This window comes from Centrocercus urophasianus, unplaced genomic scaffold, assembly GCF_019232065.1.
Source record: "Centrocercus urophasianus isolate 14NV4802_14NV808 unplaced genomic scaffold, USGS_Curo_1.0 seq_17, whole genome shotgun sequence".
Lineage (NCBI taxonomy): Eukaryota > Metazoa > Chordata > Aves > Galliformes > Phasianidae > Centrocercus > Centrocercus urophasianus.
This window is the reverse complement of record NW_024884722.1, coordinates 17,136,221-17,153,823: the sequence shown is the minus strand read 5'-3', so window position 1 is coordinate 17,153,823 and position 17,603 is coordinate 17,136,221. Positions and strand designations below refer to the sequence as shown.

Here is a 17,603-nt window from a genome sequence, read left to right as displayed (position 1 = left end):
AGACTGCTGATCTGATTCTTCTGTACCAAAGAAAGCACTGATAAAAACAGAATAGTCGTTAGGACTCAGTTTAGCCTCAGGTCCCCAGACTGGCTGGACAAAAGTCTGAGACCAATGTCAGTGTGTTCTTGAGCTTTCCAGGCCACTGTACAATTCTCTACTTCTGGAGCTACATTACAATACCACTTGCCCATTCTGTAATCTACAGCCTGTTGTTCAAAACTAATTCTAAACAGTAATAGAACTAAGAAATGTAGATGTATGTTTTAATGGGGGATAAACTGTCAATTGAGGATTTTTTTTTTGTTTGCAAATTCAATTTTCTGCCTTATTTCCCTTCGTTTTCAGAATTGATATACAAGGAAGTCATGGACCTGGAGGAAAGAACCAAGAATGGGGTTATACGTGGGCAGCCAGCCCCTTTAGGTTGGTTACAATAAAAGCACAGTACGAAACTACATAGAGCTTTAGGTCAGGAGAGTGTAAAACTGTTCAAGATATCCAACTATAACCAGGCTCAAAAATGCGGCCCTGGAATGACTGATAATCTCTAGAATTCTCTTTGAATTTGCACTTATTTGAATGGAATGTGGAGTTGGCAACATTTGGTGGAATATCTCTTTTTATTAATCTGATAAATTATTATTGATACTTCATTTCAATCCTCTATCAAGATCTCAGGAAGTATTCCGTAGAGTACTTTATACGTGTACTCCATTGCCATAGTCAGGTAAGATATGTAATTTGTAGCTGGTGCAGTATCACATGAAGATATAACCACTACTTTTATCTATTAAGTAATGAAACAGGATTTCTAGGTTGTATGTCTTGAAAATTCCTCTAAAGAGAAAAATTATGGAGTATATTCAGAAAGCGTCGCTGAACATCAGAACAAGGTGGCAAAAGTTAGCTGCTGCTGCTGACTCTTCTCAAAGTTTACTGATGCCTGGTTTTGAACTGCAGCACATCTGAAACTGGCTGTATGCAGTGCAGATGGATGCTTGCTCTTCCCCTGACTAAGTGGGAGGATCTGATGAAAAAACAAGCCATTTTCTTTCCCAAAATATGTAGGTATGGTCTAAGTTGGCTCTCAACATGCAGTAGGATATCTTAGCCCTGGGTTTTTGTACTATTTGTGATTTTTAACCTTCGGTCATTAGCATTTATTTTAATTAGACAGGTATCCCATCATGTGAGTTTAGTGTTTCTTACCATAGCATTCATAAAGCACCGCATTTTTATGACTTGTGGATTTTATTTACGTTGACAGTTGTTTGAGATGCATGTCTTCAAACTCGCCAAAGTGGGGAGAAGTAGTGAGTGTTAGGAAGAGACAGACTAATGCAAGTGCTGAGCCGTGCGACTGTATCTGCAACTGATTTGCTGTTTTGTTTCTCATAGCACAGGTGCAGCAATGATCAATGGCTCTCAGCATCCATCTTCGTCGTCATCTGTCAATGATGTGTCTTCAATGTCAACAGATCCAACATTGGCCTCTGATACAGACAGCAGTCTAGAAACCTCAGCTGGACCTCTGGGTTGCTGTAGATGACTACTTGGTCTTTTGGGGGGTGGGAGGGGGTTCCTTTTAGTCATTAATAGGGCACCTTTAAAATTTGGTGGTATTTTTGAGTGTTTTTTCAAAAATAATCATAGAATTCATCATAAAGTGCTGTAATTTTAAACTGTAAGTTGTGTTAAAAGCAGCCACTTTTTTTGCTGTAATTAACTGTAAAATATTAAACCTGATAATTTTTATTGTGGTTTTAAAATCTGCATATTTGCTTTACTATTATGCTGCTGATCTTTTTTTTACTGAATTTGTAAGATTTGTTTTATCAAAGCACATATTAATGTTGTGGTCATTACCATATCATGTATTATTTAAGATTTTATAGGTTTTCAATTTTTTTAAATTTAGAATTTATTCCAGATGTTTTGTTCATGATATCCTTCGAAGTTTTATGCTTGGTCATATGTCCATATTGAGGGGGAGAGAGAGATGGGTGCATCCAGCTGTAGGCTTTTTGGAGCGTGCTGCTATGGTGCTGACAGCGAATAATATGCTCTTTCATTTTGGCCACTTGCCTTTAATACTTGAGTAAAAGCAACAATTACTGAATTTTGTTAGAGAAACAGTATACAGTCCTTTGTAAAGTAATTTCATTTGAATGGTTTTATGATCTTAAGAAAGCAAAGCCTACCTTAAAAGCTGCAGAAGCATCTAGCCTAACAAAGAGAGGTGATGTCTTCTGCACAACTGTGGCATGCCAAATCTCATGATCACCATAAAACAAGAGGATACTTCATGAATAATACATTACAATGCAAATAAACTGTTTACTTCTAGCTTGTAGCCTGTTTTTGTACACAAAACAAAGGTGTATCCAGGACGTCTAGATGCCAACAGGAAGAACAAATATGCTGTAGTTATACTTCCATCTAGTATATGGTTCTTGGGAGTTCAGTTTCTTGCTACTTTTGTCTGCAAAGGTGAGTGCTTTCTGGGGAGAAGAGAAAAGGATGTGAATGCAGCAGGGGCAAAATTTCAGCTGTTCTTTCTCCACCAAAAATAACCAATCGCTAAAAACCGTGAAGTGGTACAAGAACCTCAGGAAGCTTCCTGTAGCTAAGCATTAAGTGAGCAATATGTGCCATCCAAAGGAGGGAGAAATAGTGCTGTGTAAATTAATACATATCTCTTTCATTTGACTGGGAGACCACTGTAGCAGAAGTCTTAGTAATGGTTCATTTTAAGTCGTTAATATGCAGTAGTTTTCAGCACTGAAACTGCAGGTTTCAATACAATTTTTAAACAACAGATATATTGAAATATGTAGAACAGTTACTAAATAGTCATGTAAAATGGTACTGCTCCTCACGGAAGTATTTTAACTGTTTACATTTTATATTTACAGAATGATTTATGTATAACTGACTTAAGTTTATGTATGAGTTAAACAATCATTCAGAATTTGTTCCTTTGGAAAATGCAGATTTTTAGTGAAGCTAGGCTGTGTAATTGATTGCCATGTGTAGATGCATATTTTGTGTAGTGAATTAGAATGTAAAGAGGAATTTAAATTAGTAATGCTCACCAAAATGAGCATAAAAAATTACAGAAGTCTTGCCAGGCACAGAGCAGAAGCAAATAATGTGACTGGCTACAAAGGTCATCCGGGAGCGACTGATGCTCTTCAGTGTGGTTCCTTCGCTTTGTTGGGTTAAAAGTCTCTTTTGTGGTTAGAATGGGAAGAGGGAAATTCATCCTTGCAGCAAGGTTTCAGAAAAATGTAAGCGACAGTAATGCCTTCAACATCTAATGTGTCTCTTGAAAAAAAGTGCAGGATACAAGGAGTGGTAATGTCTCAAAGATGACTAAATTGATAAACTGCACAGTTGTTTCCCTGGCCTGGCTAGACTACTGGTAAGTGCTATTTGTGTGTGTAATTTTGGTTTCCTCATTTGTATGGAATATTTCAATATTGCCTTTCTAAACCACCATTTGTTAAGGCAATTATTTTTACGGGATCCTGCCAAATTGTATATTACCTCAGAATAGGCAGATCTTATTGGACTTTTCTCACACTGGAACATAGAAAATCTGCTCGATTTGAACAGAGACCAATAGAACAGTCTATTTTGTAATTATTATTATTTTTTTTTTTAATGAAAGCTTAAACTGTGAATTAAGCCAAAATTTTTGGTCATAGAACAGTACTATTTTGCTATGCAAGGGTTAACCTGGAGTATGAAGTTAACATACTGACAAAATCAAATTCAGATGCCTGTAGATTCTCTAAAGAATGGGATTTGGTAAATATAATCTCTATTTCAATTGATTTTGGACCCGTTTGTATTGCAGTGATGACTGAAGTATTTGGAAACTTTAATTTTTGTTATCATTTTCCAGTGTCCTAAAGAAAAATTGCTTTAAAATGCATATTGAGTGAATCTGACCATTATTTTTTTTCTTTCAACATAAATAGGCTGAGTCTAATATTACTGCAGCAAGCAATCAATAGTAACTTCATTTTGCTCATAATCTCTAAGAGGAATTGAGTTTTTCTTTTCTTGTAATGTAGTGTTGATGAATGGCTGGGACTGTTCTCTGCAACCTGTAACAGTATAAAGTGAGCCATGTTTAAAGTGATTATTTCACTGAGGTCCAAGGGTCCACCTGTAGTCCACTCCTAGCATCGTCTTCATAGCAGTGTTACTTGCTTTTTTTCTTCCAACTGATTGCATTTTAGGCAAACTTAAAAGACAAGTGAATCAGATTCGCAGTAACCAAGTTACTGCAACAGTAGGCAAGTCTTATTTCTTTTTATTTGTTGAAGTATAAAATGATTTCAGAGAGAGTTGTGCACTGCCGCAAATAGCAAACAAAGGGGATGAGTGCAACTGTTCTTGTATATTCTACTGCCAGCTAATATGCTATCTAATACACTGTAAAAATTTATTCCTGAAATATTAAGCTTTATTTCAGTATACGATTTCAAAATCTTTTCACAGTAACAGGCTTTACTAAAGTGCATGCAATGTTCCACTTCTAGGGCCGTTCCAGCCCATTGGAGTTGGTAGGGATTGAATTGCAGTGAGCTGTGTCTGATTTCATGTCAGGTGAGCTTAAAAGTTGAGCAGTAATAATATTAATTCCCACCTTCTGTGGCAGGCTCTAAAAAAGCTCCTCTCCCTTTGCAGAATTAGGTTCCTCAGGGTCTTTAAATAGATGGAAAGATGGGGGGGAGAGGGGGGGAAGTTAATACTGTTACTGTATGCTGTACCTCTGCTCTGTGATGTCTTTTGATCTGTGAAGTCTTTTGTTGAGGCTACACAGCGGGGTTGGTGTGTATTAGTGTGTGTGTGAAGGGGGAAGCTGGACTGCCAGAGCATCAGCTGAACAACCTGAGAGCAGCCTGACTGACCAGGCCACCTCTGCTTCACTCCTTCAGCTAACCTGAAGAGACGTGGCACTTTCCCCTGTGTAGGCACTGTGCAGCTTGGATTTTTGGTTTAGAAAAATCTTACTATATTGTATGTACATTAGTTTCTTTTTGGATGAGAATTCCAGCAAGATACAAAGATAATGTCAGTATGAAACTGGTAAGCCTTCCTGCCCCATGCACACACAGAATCATGTAATCACGTGTGTGTGAATTTAAGAGGATGTAGTGAGCTGTAAAGAGACGGTTGTGGCAATAGCACCCTCTGCTGTTTCAGTGTACAAGCAGAATGTTATTGATGGGTTTGCTTTATGGAAAATTGCTTCTCTGAATATAAAGGCTATTCTGTTAGAAGGAAAAACTCAGCACCTTGACTGACATTTTATATTTATAATGCTTCAGCATTAATACATTCGACATTAACCTCAACGTTGCATAAAGAAGATGATCAAAGAGCTAGTACAGGAAGATAGTTCTTGCCCAACCAGGAATCCAGGATTTGCTGTTAACAACAGCTTGTTCACATTGTTATATTTCATTTGTTAAATTTCATTTGCCTGTTAAATTTTTGGTTCACCTGTCTGGATATAGTTTGAGGATTGGAACTGAAAGAGAGCAGTCTGCATAGGATTAGGAAGAATCTTAATGGAACCTGTGATGAGACTCTACTGCCTAACTAAATTCTAGTTTGTTTTATTTATCTTTAGTTATGGGCACTGGATCAAAGTGATATTTCGGTTGATCTCTTTTATGCCCTAACACGGATCTCTCTTCTTTATGGATGTGTTATAACAGATAGCATTGTTTCCACTTTTGCTGTTAAAATTTTAAGCAAGGTTTTCTTGATCTACCTCACACAAACCACCTACGTTTCTAAATAAGCAAAGCTACCCCTTGCTATTGGAACTACACTGAATGTGAAATAGAAAATTACACTTCCTTTAGAAAATTGAACCTTTTGGCCAATGTTGAGACAATAGCAGTAGTTATGTTTCTTATATATTTCACGTAAGATGTTCATGTGTAATATATAGTTCGTGTACAATAATGTACATCTAGAATATTGTGTTAGCTGTAAATTGGTGATTTTATTATTGTAGTCTGGTTTTGTAGGTAAAAATAGCTTACTAGTAGTGTCAGCTCATCCTTTACATTTTACAAAAGGAATAATTCTTGGTAAGCTTTGCATACAGATGAATTACTTTTGTAGGCCCAATATCTAGTCTATTTTTGAGAGTTCTTTAACTTTTCTTACTAAAGTTGAGAAAGGAAAAAAAAACACCTTAACGATTGTGATCATTCCTTCTGCCCCTTTTAAAGTATATTCTTAATTTTGTTTTGTCCCAGGAAATACTAAGGGGAAAATACATCATGAAAAATAGTGGGAGAGCTATTTTTTTTCTTCCCTGCATTTGATAGCTTTCCTGTTTTCTTTTATTCCCTCCAAATAAGCTGTTGGTGGGGCATTACTGAAAGCATTGTGGTTTTTTCAATCATTCATGCCATAGGTCATTACGTGTGCACCACTGGAATGTATACATTGTTATCTAGTATGTTAATTGGTTATAATGATATTTTAAATAAAAAAGGAAAAAAAAAAAAGCTTGACCACTATGCATTTAGTGTTTCTTCATTGCTAGGCTGGAATGACAAGCATGGATTTGACAGTAAGACTGCAGCTGGAGCTGTATTAGTGTTGGTCTATCCTGAAAAATGTTTGAAGTGGTATTTATGTTCTCTTTTGTGTCTGAGCTCATCTGTAGGCAAAAAATGCTGTATTTCTTCCATTTTTACTGTTTTGCTACCAACTGCAGTCTGCCTGCCCTCCTGGTAATGAAGTTGCTGGGCCCCTGTGTGGTAGAAGAGGTAAGCTAAGGCCCTTCCAGTGTGTGAGGGCACAGGGCCTGGGCCTTTAGGGAAAAATCCTCAAAACTGATTGCTGGAGAAGCTTTAAGATACCTGATTTTTGAAGGGCTCTTACTGGAGAACAAATTTGGGTAACAGGACCACTTCCTACATTGGTATTACCAGTATTTATTTCATTACCTTCATCTCCAGCAGGCTCTGTGAGTTGCTTTAAATGAAGACTCGGGATGCCCTCAAGTTGTGTTTGGCTGCATGCTGTCACGTTGTCTCTGCATCTCATTTTTGATGCGGTGCTGCAGCTGTGTGCAGTGTAGTGCAGCCTGCTTCCTTCCTAGGGAGCAGTTCTGCAGGAGGTGGTGTTCTAGGAAAGTGGTGAGGCTCAGAGATGCTCTTTTTTGTTTGCCTGTGTTAGCAGAAAGTGAGGCTGGTTCTAAGTAACACATAAATATAGAGCAAGGCCTGAGGCAGTCCTGGCTCTGTCAGGGATTTGGCTGTGTTAACTTCATTTTTTATCATTTTGTTCTGGCTGATAAACCTAAAGCTGAAACCCTCCTTAGTGCTGCTTGCTTGTATAGACCTCTTTGGCAAATGTGGATCACTCATTAAGTTAGCATTACTGCTTTTCCTTTTCATTAGAAATACCATGGAGACCTATAGAATTTCTTCATTATTTGGCTTTGGATTTTGCTTATGTTGGTACTTGCTTATGTTGGGTTTCTTTCATTGAACTTTTTTTTTTTTTTTTTTTTTTTTTTTTTTTTTTGCCTGCCTAATGTTGGAAGGGATGTTTCAGGCTGGGAAGTTACCTGATTCTGTGTCTTATTAGGACTAGCACACCTGTAAACTGTTGTTAAGGCTTCAATTTAATTGGTGGTGGTGGGAGGGGGCTGGAAGAAGCTAAATGCCTGTAAAATAAGAAGTGCACTCAGAGCTGTGAGATAGGCAAAAGGAGTTGTGGGAAAAGAGCGTGGAAACAGCAGCTGTCACTGAAGAGTATTATCCTGTCAAATAAGGACATGGTGATCAATGGGGTTATGTCCAGCAGCGTGAGCATATCCTCGTTTCTTGCAAAATTGCTCAAGAGAGGAAAATGAACATTACGTGTCTCTTACCATGCTTTAGAGTTTGCTTCCTGCTGAGGTACATTTTAGCAAGATTGGGGTACACTGCAACTTTTTGCAGCCTACTTACTGCAGTGGATCATCTTCAAAATGACCTAAGATCTATTACTTCTGAAGAAGAGAAATACATATTTCTGGATCACAGCAGTCAACAAAAGGTTAGTGCCATTAATTGCTGTGAGTAGATACAGTTTGCTCTGTGAAACTGACAAGAATTAATTTTATTCTGGCTGCTAGCTCATGTGGAGTGCAACACAGCTAATAAGTGATCCTGTCTTGGAGCTTCTGGAGACGGGATAGCTGGCTTTGTCTCTCACTTTGGCTGTAGATATCAGTTGTCTGGTATTCTAAGTACTTCAAATGAGTCAATTCTCAATATTCTTTTATTTCTCTGAGAGCCAGTGAGCAGTCTGGTTTAGTTGTTCTGCTTGCTTTGCATATTTGTTTTCAGGCTCTCAATCAGCATGGCTCAGTATTGTAGTGTGCTGGAATTAAAGAGAGCAGTCTGCACTAGAAACATACAGGAGGTAATGCAGTATGAATTGTTTAAGGGATGTAGGCTGTCAGGATGTTGGATATAATGAAAAGTATCCGTGTTAGGGTAAGAATAAAAGAAGGTACAAAAATATTCTGATTGCTGTTACTTTGGATTGAATGCCTCTGGTAGTACAAACTGTCACTTTTACCAGCATGGTATTGTAATTGCAGAGTTATTTACAGCCTAGCACAGGCTATACTTTGACACGGAGGTTTATTTTTGAGGACTGTCATTAGACTTCACGCTGCCTAAAGCCACTATGGTGTTCCAGCTGACATTCATTGTTACAGGAATTGCTCCTCATGCTTTGTGCATATTAATAGTTTTAAACGGGCCCTTGTCTTCCTTGCAGACTCAGTTGCGACCCTGTAAGCTGGTACGGAGTTGTGCCCAGTAGTGATACCCTGGGAGGATGTGAACTGGGGTGGCGCTCGTTAGTAATACTAAGAGGGGGAGGTTAAAGCTGATGCTGCTGCCTGCAGGTGGCAGGCTGCTCCTGCTGAACAGTCAGGGTTTTGCCACAGTGCTTCACCATAGGGGTAGTAAAGAATCCAGTGCAGCTGGACACGCTTGGAAACTCTTCTGAAATACCCAAACAGCTTAGTTATATTTCACTGCTTTGCTTGACTTGCTGTAACCAGGAAATATGAGGCTGTATGTTTCTTTTTGCTCGCTTTAAATGGTTTACGTTTCTGTGGGGAGGAGAATCCCTACAGTGAGGCAGAAACAACTTCTGTTCAGTCAATGAGATAAGGAGAACATCAGTGTGCATCTGCTGGTACTGCAAAAAGACCGTTCCAAGGTTACTGCCAGATAATGAGTTATATTCTTTTCTACCAAGACAAAAAAAGCAAGGTCATTCTTCTTTTTTAAGTAGTTAAATGAAGCGAGCACCTTCACTGCAGTCTATACCAGTTCCTAGTCAGTTCACGTGGTCGTGGCTTTTTTCTGTTAAAATCATTCTCTTTTGAGACTCCCAAGCTGCATCAGCTGTCAAAGATTTCTGCCGAAAGAGGGCAAACGATGGAGTGCAGGGGCTGGCAAACCACCTCGAGATGGATCTGGTGAAACAGCGTTTTGTGTGCAGATTCTGTACTACTCGGGGTCCTCCAAATGTTGTGCAGAACTTCCCCAGTAAGTCAGTCAGTCCCTTGAAGGGAAGTGAGTTGTGACAGTCCTGGAATTACAACTTCATTCTAACAGCATATGTTCTTTTTGTAGAAGTAGTGAACTTAGGCTACCGGATTGTTTGCAGTTCTCCTTTTCCCAATAAACTTTCTTGCAAAAGAAAAAAAATCAACTACTGTTCTGTGACAGTTAAAGATAGATCCCACCCATTCCCTTCTTCAACACTAACTGCATTAATTTCTCTTACAGTAGTTTTGCTATTCAAGTTAAAATACTGACATGAGTTGGACGTGTTTTGATTACAAGAAGAATTTTCCTTTTCTTACCTTGATGTCTGACCACTACGTATCAACTCACAGGAGATTTCTTTTTTCTTGCAGCTAACGCTGCTCTATTTTTGGCTCAAAGTAAAAATAAGTTACCTAGGCAAAGCATGCATATTTAAAGTTCCATTGAGTTTCTGTGGCCAATCTGATTGTTAAACAGGTACACTTTAATAAGTCGTATTTTTGTGAGGCAGTGGAACTGTTTGGTACCAAAGGGATAACGTAGTGAAAGTGTCAAAATTTCCAGTATTTTCAGCTGTTCAGTAGGCATTGTTTTCAAAGCATCTTGATGAAATAATGCCACTTTCAGCAGTGAGATATCTGAACAAGCTTTATGTAGAGAGTAGGGAGGAAAAAACCTCATATTCAATCCACAATGCTAAGCCACAATGAATGTGGTGACATCCTAGAACTGCAGTCTTCCTGGGTCTCACCCACCTTCCATGCCTTTCCATTGTCCGTGAACCAGCAAAAGGAGGGTGCAGGGAATCCAAAGATGGAACAAGTACAGCAATGGAGACCAGAACCTTTTGACCTGTGGGTAGAAAGTGTGTCCTCTCTTTCTTGGCAATCTGAAATCTAAACATTCAAACATTATGTTCAGCAGTCTATTCCCAGCTGGCCCAAATACTACAGAACATGAAAAGACAACAGAGCACATGTCACTGAGAGCACAATCACTGCAGAATTACTCATGATACATGAGTATAACTTAACAAAACGTGCATTTCTTTCACTGGTTTTGCCAGAAATAGTTTTCTGTGATGTACATCAGGTTGTTCTATTTGGAGACTTTAGCACTTTGACTCCCACCAGTTAGACATCCTAATGTTGAAAAAAACTCTTCCATTTCCTTCTGCAGGAGGTGATTCCTCTTCTCTGCATCTTCCCGAGCACGTTCAGAATTCCTCAGTTTTATCTCCAGCATTGTGTATTTCTTTCGTTCTTGGTCCAGTTCTTCTTCTAGCCTAACCACTTGCTTCCTCAGGTCTGCACTTGCTTCTTCAATTCTTAAAACCAAACAGGAGAGAGAGGGAGGAGAAAAAAAAAAAAAAAAAAAAAAAACTTTTAAAGTAAGAAGCATGATAAGTAGTGCTGTGATAGCTGTGATAAATATAAGTTGTTCTACTTAGAGCTAAAATGTCTCAATTCTAAGAGGAAGTTCTAAAAGAGAGCACCAATTACCATTTTGAAGTTACTTAATATTGAGTTTAAGGGCAGGGGGTCCTTGAACGCTGGATCCCACTTCCATTTGTATCTTAAGAAAATAAATATACTTAAGCAAGTCAAGTCTTACAAAGCAATGCTTATGGGAGGAGATATAACTCAACACACCTGTTAGGTTGAGTTCAGATATATACCTTCTGTAACTTCCAAAAGAAACAACCTGTTTTTATCCTGTGTTTCCCTGTAAGGTATCCAGTACAGAAGAATACCCTTGAAGGTCAGTTAGTTAGGAATGAAGTCACACTCCTTCCTTGCCTTCCATCTTATGGTATTTTCAGTAAAGTTTGTCACTGACAGTGGGGCTGGGGAGCAGAAATTTTTCACACTGCAGAATTTTACAAAACAAACAGACAAAAAAAACCCCACCACATTTCATATGAGGAAGAATCTGAAGGACAGACCAGAAATAGTTCATCTGTGCACAAAGCTCTAATTCAAGACTCAGAACTTTTCTCTAAGGAGGTCAGAGACCAAGGTTCATGTTTTTGGGTTTGAAATAACGCGCAGAAAGGACATCACTTACTGTCCTCCCACTCACATTTCCTAATTGCAAGACAGAGTAGTGGTGTTCATTCAGAAGAAATACATCCAGATAGGAGTCAGACAGTGAGTTTTAAAAACAGCCTTGTCCTAGGAAAGGTGTCACTCTACTTTAAATTAAAAACAAAAGAATGAACATTCTAATACCCAACTGTGGAAATGGGGTGCCTGGCTTCCCTTTGAAACTGGGGGTGGGATATTTTTACACAGGGTAAGTGAAATTTAAAAAGGAAGCCTCCACAGCAACATCTGAAAAAAGAACTTTCTCAGAAGAACCCCAGTTGCTTCGTGGTGGTCACAAGATGTAACTTTGCAGACAATGCAATGCACTGCAGCCCTGTTTCTTCACCTACAGCCAGGAATGACATTATTATCATTGTTACCAACTTCAACAAATTACAAAGTCGCACCCATAAGCACTGATCACAAAGTGCAGCAGACCAACAGCTGCGCTTACATGTAAACAGAAATGTGCAGAATATCTAGAAAAAACTACCAGTCCTGGCCAACATTTATCGCCCAGCTGTGTTCTGCAATGCAAATGGACTCCTTGGAAGCTAAGATGCAGCCCCCCACACTTCTTGCTACATTCCACAGATCTGTGCTACCAGTAATATTTTCCTTCTGTGAAGCTTTAGGAGTCAGCTAGAGCAGCCAAAACAAACTGCCCCTGTTCTGAATACAAAGGTTCACAGTGCTTACAGGCATTTTATATACACAGTAATAGTCCTCTTCAGGACATTTCCAGTTTCTTAAGAGGCCCAGGTGGTAAACATGAATTACTGAAACTCAACAGAGAATGCCTGATAATTATACTAACCTTGAGGGAAAAATGCTCTGGAACAGACCGGTTACAGGAAGGCCATAAAACTTGCCTCCCTCTGACTAAGAGGGAGAAAATGGGCAGTTGATAATGATAAATAACAGCTTTTCCATCAGCAAGTGTTCCTTACCTCTGCCCCAGGCAGGTACCGACTTTGCTTTCTCTCCACGTACGTGTGCCAACAAAAAGCTCATATGCCTTCATTAAAACATGCCCTACTACACAGACTGAATTCTACAAACCACACAAGCACATGTACAATTGTAAAGGAATTATTACTTTTGGGGACTGAATTGCCTTCATAACACCAGTGAGGTAGCCCCCGATTTTCCTGCTAATCTGCCACGCTCCTTCACTGGAGTCAGCTCCTGTCTTTCCACAGGAGCAGATTTTCACGTGCAATCAAAAGGAAATTAAAATGTTGCAGCTGCAGTAAAAACATTGCAAAATTTTTGAGAGCTGAAAAACTTGGCTTGAAACTCCCAGAATTGACAGCAAGATCCTTAGGGCTGTAATCCCAAACAGCTGGAATCATCCTGCTTAATACAAAAAGGCAGTGATTGCGTCTTGCCTACTTTATGAAAATACCACCAGTTTGTTAGGCATCTTCCCCTTAGCTACTTTGCCCTGTGAGACCTGGCTAATTTGTAGTCCTCCCCTCCAGTTACACTAACTGCTCTTTGTCCCTTTCCAGCTGAAGGGGAAAGACAAGTGTTTGTTACAACTGAAACAGCCGAGAATGCAGTAGAAATGACAAACAGGTCCTTCCTAGGTGTTTTCGTGATGATATGGAAAGCTATCACTTCCCAGAGGCAGCAGGTAAGAATGGGCAGGTACACACTTCCAAATTTTGCAGCCTGATCTCGTTTCTATTTGTTACTCAGTATCCCTGCAACAAGGCTTGTGAGGGCAGTCCTGCAGATCAAATGCAATGAACATACTCGTCTCCCTACCAGCTTTGCAGAGGCTGGCAAACCACCACCACAGTAAACCACAAAATATAGCAGGAAGGTAACAAGTGATAATATTCATGCCTTAACAGCTGGCCCACTGGTACAGATCACAGTTCCCACTGGGGCTTTCCAAAAGCTTTTGATAAATAACAATAAAAATGATGCAGCAGCAAAGGTAGCTGACGCTTTTGGTACCATGTGTAAAAGAGTGGCTGGATACTGAGCCATGTAAACGTTACCAGAGTTTTAATAACATAGGGAGTCTAACACTAACCAAACACAAAATAGCTGAGAAGAAACAAATCTGTGAGAAGTGTGCTTGCAGCCCTTCTCCAATGCAAAGCACCATAACTGGTGACAATTCTTCTGTACTGTAACATGGTGTACAATTTCACATATCCCTTTATATTAAAACGTATCTAAATTATTTCATGTGTGTATTTTACAGAGTACTTGTCTGAAAATCATTCTGTTAAACTCTAAAACTCGTAAAAACTAATACACCAACTCACACAAGTGAATAAATAAGACTCCTCCTAATTGTTAGGAGTACTTTTACTTCTTATAGCCCCTGCCTTCACACACACCTCTCCTGAAAACATGAAAAACATCAGGGCTAAGAACCACCGAGTTCAGCCCTGCTGCCCAAGCAGCACCTTGCTGCTGCTTTGAGTCAGTACCATGCTGTGTGAGCAGAGGACTGCTCTGAGAGCATCTGGAAACGGTGCTTTGATTTTTGAGGTTCAACACAAAGCGGTTACTGAAAAAGTTGTAACTGAGATGCAATCTCAACAACAATAAAACCAGCAAAGAACAGTCACAACCATTTTTCTAAGGAAATTTTCCCTTGGGAAAAGCGGCATAAAACCTTCAATTTCAGACTGATTTGACACAGTTCTCAGCACCTGCACAGACCACCCTAGGTTCCATTCCCTCCCCACAAGACAGATGCTTGCCTCGCTGTTTCTAGCAGAACACTGACAAAGAGAAGACTCTGGTAATAACCTGTGTTGTTCCAATTTCCATTGAAAATCAACTGAGCAATACTGGAATTTCCTGTGTAATAGAAATCCCATTTTTTATCTTCTCTTCTGTCAAATCATAGAATCGTAGAATCACAGGGTTGGAAACAACCTACAAAATCATCCAGTCCAACCGTCTCCTCATCACCATTGCCACCACAAGCACTAAATCATATCATGCAGCACGTCATCCAGATGCCTCTTGAACACTGCCAGAGATGGCAATTCCACCACCTCCCTGGGCAGCCATTCCAGTGCCTGACCACTTTCTGAGAGAAAAAGTTCTTCCTTATGTCTAATCTAAACCTCCTCTGATACAACTTGCAGCCATTACCCCGTGTCCTGCTCGTTGCCTGGGCGAAGAGGGCAAATCCCTCTTCATCACAGCCTCCCTTCAGGAGGTTGTAGAGTGCAATGAGGTCTCCCCTGAGCTTCCTCTTCTCCAGACTGAACAATCCCAGCTCAAAGAGAAAAGCTGGACTCACAGAGCACTGAGGAAAGACCAGATCCAAATTTACAATCTTCCCAAACTACAGGTCCCAGAACCAGATTAGTTTGGTAGCCCCCACCCATGTTCAAACAGAGGTGATGATCACAGAAGACTTCTTTTTCTCCACCATGCATGTGACATTACCTTTTGATACTGGTCTCGTACTCAGTCCTCTGTTTGCTCAGTTCTGTCTTTAGCTCTACCACCAAGCTCTGTAAGGCCCTAGAGCATCTGACAGAGTCTCTGGAAGCTGGAGCTAGGTTGCTCTGCTCACTGCTGCTGCTGCAGGCTTCTAACCTGTCGATGCTGTTCTCCAGATCTGCAGTCTTGACCTCACTCTGAGACAGTGAGCCCTGAGTCATCCACTCGGTTTGGAGAGAGCTTAAAACCGAGGAGTCACTGGCCCGACAGGCTGGGCAGCTGCTGACCGAGTCCACCACGGAGATCTCACACGATGACGTAGACCACGTGGTGCTGCCCATACTGTGTGTGCTGAGGGAGAGGCTGGACGAAGGGACATTGTCATAAGTAGAAAGTCTCTGAGAAGAACAAGAGTCTTTAACTCGTTCCCCAGAGGCTGTCCGGCGGTGGCCTCGGAGAGAGTACAGTCCATTCATCAGCCAGTTTCCACTGGAGGAGAGGTTGGGGATATCTAGGGATGAGCTGCCCAGCTTTGGGCTCACAGACCGTGATCCCTGCTGGCGGAAGGAGTATTTCCACGGAGGCAGCGTCTGCACTCTTTTGCTGGGGCTGGTGGCAGGCTGAGCCAACTTGCTGCTGTGCTCTGGAGGGGCGTTTTTCAATACAGGTCCAGGCGTGGTCTCCAGTGCCACAGCATTGTCAGAAGGCAGATCAGCAGGGCTGGGAAAATTGCTTTCTGACCTGCTGTCCTCTCCATCCTCCTCAGAGATCCACTCCACAGTGTTGCGTGGACGCACGGGTCTGATTTCCAGTTGGCTCCCTGGCACATCTGCCTGAGGGACAGCAAAGATTCTCCCCTGTTCACTTATCAGCACCGTCATCAGGTGCTGAACCAGTGAGGTGCCTGTGGGAGAAAACAAAGGCAAGGATTCCATGAGACCATGGAAGGCCTGATGTTCCCTGTCTGTGAGATGCCCTGTGAGCTCCCTGTGGGGCAGGTGTGCGGGCACCATGCCCTGCAGCAGGACAGTACAAACCTCTGGGCCTTTCTATACAGGACTGCAAGAGGTAGGAATTGCTCCCACTGCTGGAGATGAAGAATAGGAATGACACAGGCATGTCTGCCTGCTTAATGCAGCTGACTAGCATAGCACAAATGGTCAGTAGTAACTATTAATAAATTAGCCTGCTTAAGGACTTTTGAGGATGACAGAGGAGGAAGATACCTGAAAAACAGGGCATTTCTGTACCACACTGGCATGGGGCTCAGAGCCAGCATCAACTTCACTTTAGCAAGCGCAGCTCTACAGGACAGCACAGCTCTGTACAGAAATGCATGCTGGATTCTCAGTACACCAATGTGTCAGCTAGCATGGAGCATCTTTCCATCCAGCTTCCAAAACTAGCAGGCTTCCATTGACTTGAGTATCTGCATAATGCCAAAATTCAGTCTTAGCAGGCCCAGGGCTAGTGTTTACAAAAGCACCAGAAGTTCCAGCCTAGGCCTTCTGCTGAACTCTATAGAGAAACTTGCCAAGAGTATGACATCTGTATGACAGATGCGGCTGTGCACAGAGGGAAAGAGATACTTCTTGTACCGTCAGTCTATTTGTAGAATGCTCTTTGCTTACAATTCTAGTAAAATGTTCAGCATTTTGAAATGAAACAGCACTCATTAGGAAACATGTTGAAATACAGTCCATGGTGGAAATGAGATTTCAAATATATGCTGGAGAGTCCCAGATAAATGCAGCTTCCCAGATACAAAGTGAAAGCAACAAGAACTTCTGACTGACAGGTGTTTCCAATCATTAAGAAGGACCCAAAGGAAAACATTAAATTTTAAGGTAGAACACAGCATAGATCACAGCCTAAAGCAACCATGTGTATGTTCTTTACAATAGGAGAGCAAAACAAAAAACAGGTGTTACAGGAACATAGGTACCAGTACATGTTATAAAGTGAAATATAAGTTGCCATAAGGGCTACTCTACTGGAACAAAGTTTCCCCCAGAGAATCACAAATGCAGCTGTAGAGAGCAGCTAGCAGATTCACAAGGTGACCAACTTGATTAAAAGAGAGCTTCTCACAACATTTAAACAAAGTAGAAAGTATACAGCGAGTGCAGGCAGTGTACTGACAACTATGTAAGTCCACAGAATGAGTTGTTACTGCTTTTCAGTAGGGTTCAGTACACCATTGGAGACCAAAAGAATACAACTTATCACACCTAATACAAAGTATTTTCTACAAAAGAGAAAAGCCTTAAAAAGAGCAACTATGCAATTAATGCTAGGTTTACTTATCATCTGAAATAGAGAATAAGACTAATACCCAGGATTCTATGATAAGGACTTGAATATAATCATGAGTCTTGGCCTGATAGCAAGAAGTACAACTAACCTCACCTATAACTCGTATTTAACTTCTGTGAGGAGTTCAGCTGTCCCCACTTTTAGACTGCTAATAACCCAGCATCTG

At 40.6% G+C, this 17,603-nt stretch overlaps 2 protein-coding genes across 9 annotated transcripts in view; one reads left to right on the top strand and one right to left on the bottom strand.

Moving 5' to 3' along the window:
- Positions 1 to 3,943, top strand: part of MAPK8 (mitogen-activated protein kinase 8) — a 245,106-nt gene extending 241,163 nt beyond the window's left edge. For 4 of the 5 annotated variants that reach the window (XM_042818624.1, XM_042818625.1, XM_042818626.1 and 1 more), the window contains 2 exons: positions 349 to 426; positions 1,407 to 3,943. In XM_042818624.1, coding sequence (XP_042674558.1) covers positions 349 to 426; positions 1,407 to 1,552 — 224 coding nt within the window. In that variant the 3' untranslated portion in view covers positions 1,553 to 3,943. Of the gene's footprint in view, positions 1 to 348; positions 427 to 1,401 lie in introns of all 5 variants that reach the window. The other variant, XM_042818627.1, reaches the window with a different exon arrangement.
- A 367-nt stretch (positions 3,944 to 4,310) lies between these two features.
- Positions 4,311 to 17,603, bottom strand: part of ARHGAP22 (Rho GTPase activating protein 22) — a 141,390-nt gene continuing 128,097 nt past the window's right edge. For all 4 annotated transcript variants that reach the window (XM_042818618.1, XM_042818619.1, XM_042818621.1 and 1 more), the window contains 2 exons: positions 15,125 to 16,025; positions 4,311 to 10,935 (listed from right to left, as the gene is read on the bottom strand). In XM_042818618.1, the coding sequence (XP_042674552.1) occupies positions 10,707 to 10,935; positions 15,125 to 16,025 (1,130 nt within the window). In that variant the 3' untranslated portion in view covers positions 4,311 to 10,706. The remainder of the gene's footprint in view (positions 10,936 to 15,124; positions 16,026 to 17,603) is intronic.